We start from the raw sequence: 5,954 nt of genomic DNA, 5'->3' as shown, positions 1-5,954 counted from the left end.
TCCTCTACAGATGCTCTGAGGCAGTGACTACCTCTTCTGTCTGCTGTGCATAAGGAAAAAAAACTGCAAGTAGGAAGTCTCATGACTCCTTCCTATGTAATCAGAGATGGCTTAGGGAAATTTCCCCCAAGACTTACCTTTTCATAAGCCAATGCAAGCCTTGTCATACAGACCATAGGTATCTACGTTATATGGAGGGGCTGTAACATAGGAGCTCAAAACTCTTGGGCTAGGGTGTGTTCTTCTAGGGTCCTTGCATGGTCAAGATAAATGGAGTTAAGAACTTGCCCATGCACGCTGGGCTAGCACATTCTGCAGGGAGGTTCAGAAGGAGCTTGTCCATTTGTTCCCACGCACACCGATGAGCCACATGCATCCTCTCTTGGGTTACTTCTTTCACTTGTCACAATCAAAGAGAACATCCTCAAGAAGGGAAGAGAGCATGTCCTCAGCCCCAGTGAACACAGAAGCTGATGACTACAGTACAAAATGCACTCACAGAGTTCTCTGAGATGTAAATGCCAAGGAAGGGATGTAAAGGCCAAGGAAGGGAAGGGATTCTGAGGGGAGTGGGTGGCAGAGACAATGAAAACCACCTGTGTTTGGCCTCTTTCCACCTTCCAATCCTGCCATATCATTAGCCTAAAAAGCCCTTTCCACACAGGAGACACACAACCCCATCAGGTCTGTAACTGCCTCAGAAGCTCCCAGTAACTGTTGTTTATAGATTTGACAATGAAAAGAGGAAAGTGGATGGAGTCCCCAACACTAGTCCCTGTACACCAGTCTGTTAGTTGGGGAATTCACCCCAATTCAGTCTCTCACACAGTTTTTAATGAAAGAGTTGTTTTTTGAGTCAGGGTCTGAAATTCCCTAGGTAGCTAAGGATCACCTTGAATTTCTATTCCTCCCCTCTCCCACCTCCTGAGAGCTAGAATTACAGGTCCATGCTGGTTTATGCTGTGTTGGGGATCAAACCCAGGGTCTCCAGCATGCTAAGCAAGAACTCTAACAACCAAGCTACAGCCCTAGCCTCAGATAATTTTATAAAAGATTTTATTTTTAATTTTGTGTGTGAGTTGTGTGTGTGCATGAGTGTGCATGAGACTGCATATGTGTGAGTGTGCATGAGACTGCATATGTGTGAGTGTGCATGGATGAGTTATGAGTGTGTACAACAGTAAGTGAGTTAGTAAGTGGAGAGCAGGGCTGGAGCTGGAGTGGCAGGTGCTTCTGAGCCTCCTGATGAGGGTGCTGAACTTGGGTCCCTGTAAGAGCAGTATGTGTTCTCATGTACTGGGCCACCTCTCCCTCCCTAGGATGACGGTCTTAGATGGCACATCTGACAATATCACAGATGCCAGGCCTCATGGACTCATCAGGAACTCATCATCTACCATGAAGAACTGTTATTGATACAAGCTCACTCTGAGCAACAGGGACAGAAGTGGCCAAGGACCGAGAAGAAAGCGTGTGACTGGGGAGATGCTTTTACAAGTCTTGCTGTCTGTCCTCTGAAACCAGGTCACTTCATCATTCACAGATAGGAAGTGATCTCAGGAAATGGCCCATTTGCCTGCTGGAGAAAAGCATTCCCGAGGTGAGCAGTTGAAGCTTCCCATGAGAAAACCTGGTATTTCCAGTGTCAGACAGAAAGGGCCCGTGAGCCTCCTTCTCTGTAAAGCAGAGCTAAGGAAAGAGTCTAGATACTGTCCTTCCCTCAGATCTAATCTAACCCCCTGAACTGAACTAGGCTCAGAGTGTCTGGGAACTAAAACAGTGGTGGCACCTCAGGGCTCTGCTCTCACTGAGTGGTGGAAGCTGCGCTTGGCCTGCTTTAAGCGAGGGTACCTTGTGGGGGGCATGGAGGTCCTTGTGCTCACAGATGAGCACTAGGGGAACCAGGCATGTCAAACATACAATGTTGTCCCTTGGAAGAAAGGGATGTATAACCTGTTATTTACCCAGAAAGCTGGGAGAGGATGTGGTTAATGGGCTGGTGACCTTTTGTGCTGTGAAGTGGAGACTCCACTGGATCCTCCCCCGGGTCCTTATTGTGATCTTGTCAATATAGAGAACCTATTTTTAAGGAAGGTGTCACATGTAGTCAACCTATAGAACCTATTTTTATGAAAGATGTCATGTGTACTTTACAAAGAGTTTTGATGTAGTCATGCCTTAAGCTTTATTGTGACACAGGATTGAGTTAATTGTCATCAAGGATGTTTGAATATGCCTGAAATAAACCACTCAGGGTCAGACTCCTGGAGTTTGAACCAGCGCCAGTTATGGAGTTGTGTTGGACCAGCTACCTTCTTGTCTCCGTGGATCATTACTCTGCTGGTTGTGGCAGTCCCAGGGACAGCTACAGTACATCAGCACCCTCATTGGCCCAGGGATGAGGCATCATCTAGACACCCAGCTTTTCCAGAAATAATCTGTTGAATGTTGTGTGGGCTGTGTGCCGGGAGAGGACCACAAGAAGGAAGTTTGAAGGGATTGTACCCAGTTCACAAAAATACTAGAGTTCATGTGTTTCTGTCTATGGAATCTGACCCTCCATGACGGAGGGATGTCATTCTGCATACTATCATTTTCCACAGCCTCTTCACCCACCCTCAGCTCTTTCCAGCCCTGCCTGGGCCCTGCTCCCAAGAGTGGGTTTTGTCTTTACTTCTCAGGAACAAAGTCTCAAGTCCATGGTCTCCATGCTTTCCAAGACCTTTGGCTGAAAAAAGTGGTTTTTAGGGAGAATTATCTGAGGTCTCTGAGGACCAGTTATTTGTCTTGACACATTAACATTTCTTTTTTAGATTATCTCAGAGCACTTGGGAACTGTATACCTGGAGATACTGTGTGGTGCCTCAGGACTCTGTTTTCACTGAGCATTGAAGGACACACTTGGTCTGCTATGACATAGGTTATCTAAAGCTCCGATGCACGAAGTGTCTCTCACGTCCTAAAGATGGAGTGAGGCTGGGAACTGGGCTGTGTTGCAGGTCTGCTGGCTTCAGCTCATGAACCTTTCCTGTGCCTTGTGGGGACCCTCTTCTCTGGATGGACTTTAGGTGAAGGGGCAGCTGCATCATCAGACAGATTAGTGCAAGGGTCTCAAATGGTTTTTCCCTCAGACTTTTACTACTTATATGTATTTACTTACAGTTCAAAGAGCTGTGCATGGAATTATTTGTAAATGCTCATAAAATCTTTTTTCCCAAAATATATGGTATCTGATAAAATAAATTCAAGAAATCTGTCACATATCTGCCATGGCTAACGTGAGTGAGCTCTTGTGTGTAGCTTCCTGTAGATGTGATAGCTAAGACTATTCAGACAGTGCTAATAACACTAAAACAGCAAAAGTCAAAGCCACAGGTGAGCATGAGCACCGGGCTGGGACAATTTTCAGAGAAGCTGACAAAATAACTCTCTTCTCAAAAATGTCTCCTTTGAAATCCTGCCTCAGATTAAAAGTAGTTTTCAAAAGTCCTTGGGAAAGGTTGCTTCCTGGACAATAGAATCTGTTGTGAGTCCCAAAACTCTCAGCTAACCAGAGTCTTGACTTAGGTAGGAAAATCATTTCAGCAAACACAATGGAATTAATTCAACGGAATTTAATTATAATTAACTCCCCCAAGTTATTATCACATATATAACAGACAGGATATCCACTCTGTGACAAGGATTAAATAGTAAACGTACAATTAAGAATAAGATGGTCATGGTCCCTGAGTGAAGACCATGGAGACATCATAGCTGAGCATAGTGGCATGTACCTGTGTACTTCATATGTGCAGAAGCAGGAAGACTGCAGGTTGGAAGCCACTGGGCTATATGGTAAAACTGTCTCAAAAGAAAGAGAAAAAGAAAGCACCATGAATAATCACCAATTGAGAAATAAAAATAAATATGATACCTTCCAAGGGTTAGACTATGACTTACGGAAAGTGCTTGTCTAGGAGGCATGAGGCCCTGAGCTCAGTCCTCACTATTTCAAAACTAAATAAATAAAAATAGGCTCCTTCAGTTTGGGCCTGGTGCCTCTTTTGTGAAGTGGCTGCTGTGGAGACTCTGGCGCTCACCATGGCCGACGAGAAACCCAAGGAAGGAGTCAAGACTGAGAATAATGATCATATTAACTTGAAGGTGGCGGGGCAGGATGGTTCTGTGGTACAGTTTGAGATTAAGAGGCACACACCACTTAGTAAACTAATCAAAGCCTATTATGAACAACAGGGTTTGTCAATGAGGCAGATCAGATTCCGGTTTGATGGGCAACCAATCAATGAAACAGATACACCTGCACAGTTGGACATGGAGGATGAAGATACGATTGATATGTTCCAGCAGCAGACAGGAGATGTCTACTAAAAAGGGAACCTGCTACTTTACTCCAGAATTTTGTTATAGACCAAGAATACATTCGCATTTTGGTTCCCCCACATCCTGACTACTACAGTATAGTTTTCTCTCTTCTTTCATTTCCCTGTCCCCATTTCTTTATTGTACATAAAGTAACTGGTGTATGTGCACAAGCATTGCACTTTTTTCTTATTCTTTTTTAAACTAAATGGCCAATGTTCTGTTTTGATTGACATCAGATGGAGATGGACTGGGGAAAGTACTGGTTCTGTGAAAATATAGCCCTGTCTCCATTAGTGGCATGCTCATTCAGCTCTTACCTTTATATTCCAGTAAGTTATTTTGCTCTCAACGTTTTAACAAAAGAACCCAACAACAAAATCCTTACATACCTTGTTTGATTGGAGAATTTTAATGTTTTTCATTTATCATTGTAAAACCAAGGACAATTTTATAACTTTTTGTACATAGCTGTTACATGTAGGGCAATCTGTCTTTAAGTAGGGATAAATTACTCTAGAATAAAATGATTCTAGATAGTTTTCCCTTCAAGTCAAGCATCTTGTTGTTTAAATAAATTTCTTGAAATGGGCAAAATGGTTACCACTGGCCTAGAAGTTCTTCTCGAGTTTGTTCTACCTTGTTTTTATTAGGTTCAGCACCGTGAAGGCCACATGGACGTAGGCCACACTGTTCTGCTGGGAAGCCATGAAAGTGTAGTGGTGTCAATCCCCAGACCCCTGACTTGATTCCTGGTGTGTGTGTTTGTGTGTGTGTGTGTGTGTGTGTGTCTACTGTGTAAATTCAGGGGAAATGTGACTCAGCAGAAAGAAAACAAGGCCAGGGCAAAGGGCGCCAGGCTACCGGGAACAGCAGGTGAGGTTTAGTCTATCTGTGTGCACGTACTTCAGGCAGGGTCAGAACCTCCGGGACAAGCACCAGTGGACACCCGTGAAAAACTTGCAGTCTAACTCAGCTGTACATGGTTTCAGGACAAGCTAGGCGCCATGGCTCCTCATAGTCTAAGCCCCCCTTTGTGCCCTGTCATGTTAATTTTAAGAAGTACCTGTCTTCCTGGAGAGCTGGGGCACAGCACTTTCCCATCAAGAAAGGAGGTGAAGGAACTCTCATTAGAAAGCCCTGGAACTAAACAGACCATTGTGAGAGCTACTCAGTCACAATGCTTAGCAACATTTTCCAGCTTGAACAACATATAAAAGAGCACATGGGTGCTAAAACAGAACACGCAGCCATGAAGGGACAGAAAGCAAGATAGACAGACAGCTGTCCCACTTTCACAGCAAGCCTGGAATCCAGTTTGTGAGTGTGGCCTGGCAGCCCACATCTCTCCCCCACTGCAAGACTTTCTGCTGTGGTATCCTCATCAGGGTTTCCTCCAACTCCCCTGTTGATGAAAACTGATAGCCGGTTCCCTAGACATCTGTGGAACTAAAGAGGTTTCAGAATCCCCTAACATCTATCATCTCCAAGGACCCCACGGCATAGCATGGAAAGAGATGCCTGTGTGTCGCAGAGGACCATCCAAGGTTAGGCTGGCCCCACCGTCTGCCTGCCTGACAAACTGGGAAAGG

General features: G+C 44.7%; 1 protein-coding gene across 1 annotated transcript; it reads left to right on the top strand.

Moving 5' to 3' along the window:
- The first annotated feature begins 4,083 nt into the window (after positions 1-4,083).
- On the top strand, positions 4,084-4,410 carry LOC131919750 (small ubiquitin-related modifier 2-like). Its single transcript, XM_059274184.1, has one exon. It carries the CDS (start codon positions 4,084-4,086, stop codon positions 4,369-4,371), a length of 288 nt encoding a protein of 95 aa, XP_059130167.1. The 3' UTR covers positions 4,372-4,410.
- The last annotated feature ends 1,544 nt before the right edge of the window (positions 4,411-5,954 follow it).

The sequence above is a fragment of the Peromyscus eremicus genome, chromosome 9 (genome assembly GCF_949786415.1).
Source record: "Peromyscus eremicus chromosome 9, PerEre_H2_v1, whole genome shotgun sequence".
Classification (NCBI taxonomy): domain Eukaryota; kingdom Metazoa; phylum Chordata; class Mammalia; order Rodentia; family Cricetidae; genus Peromyscus; species Peromyscus eremicus.
Note: the sequence above shows the minus strand (reverse complement) of the source record. Positions and strands in the feature narration are given on the sequence as shown.

Coding starts and splice junctions, on each gene's coding strand:
- LOC131919750 (XM_059274184.1), top strand. CDS start 4,084: ATGGCCGACGAGAAACCCAAGGAAGGAGTCAAGACTGAGAATAATGAT.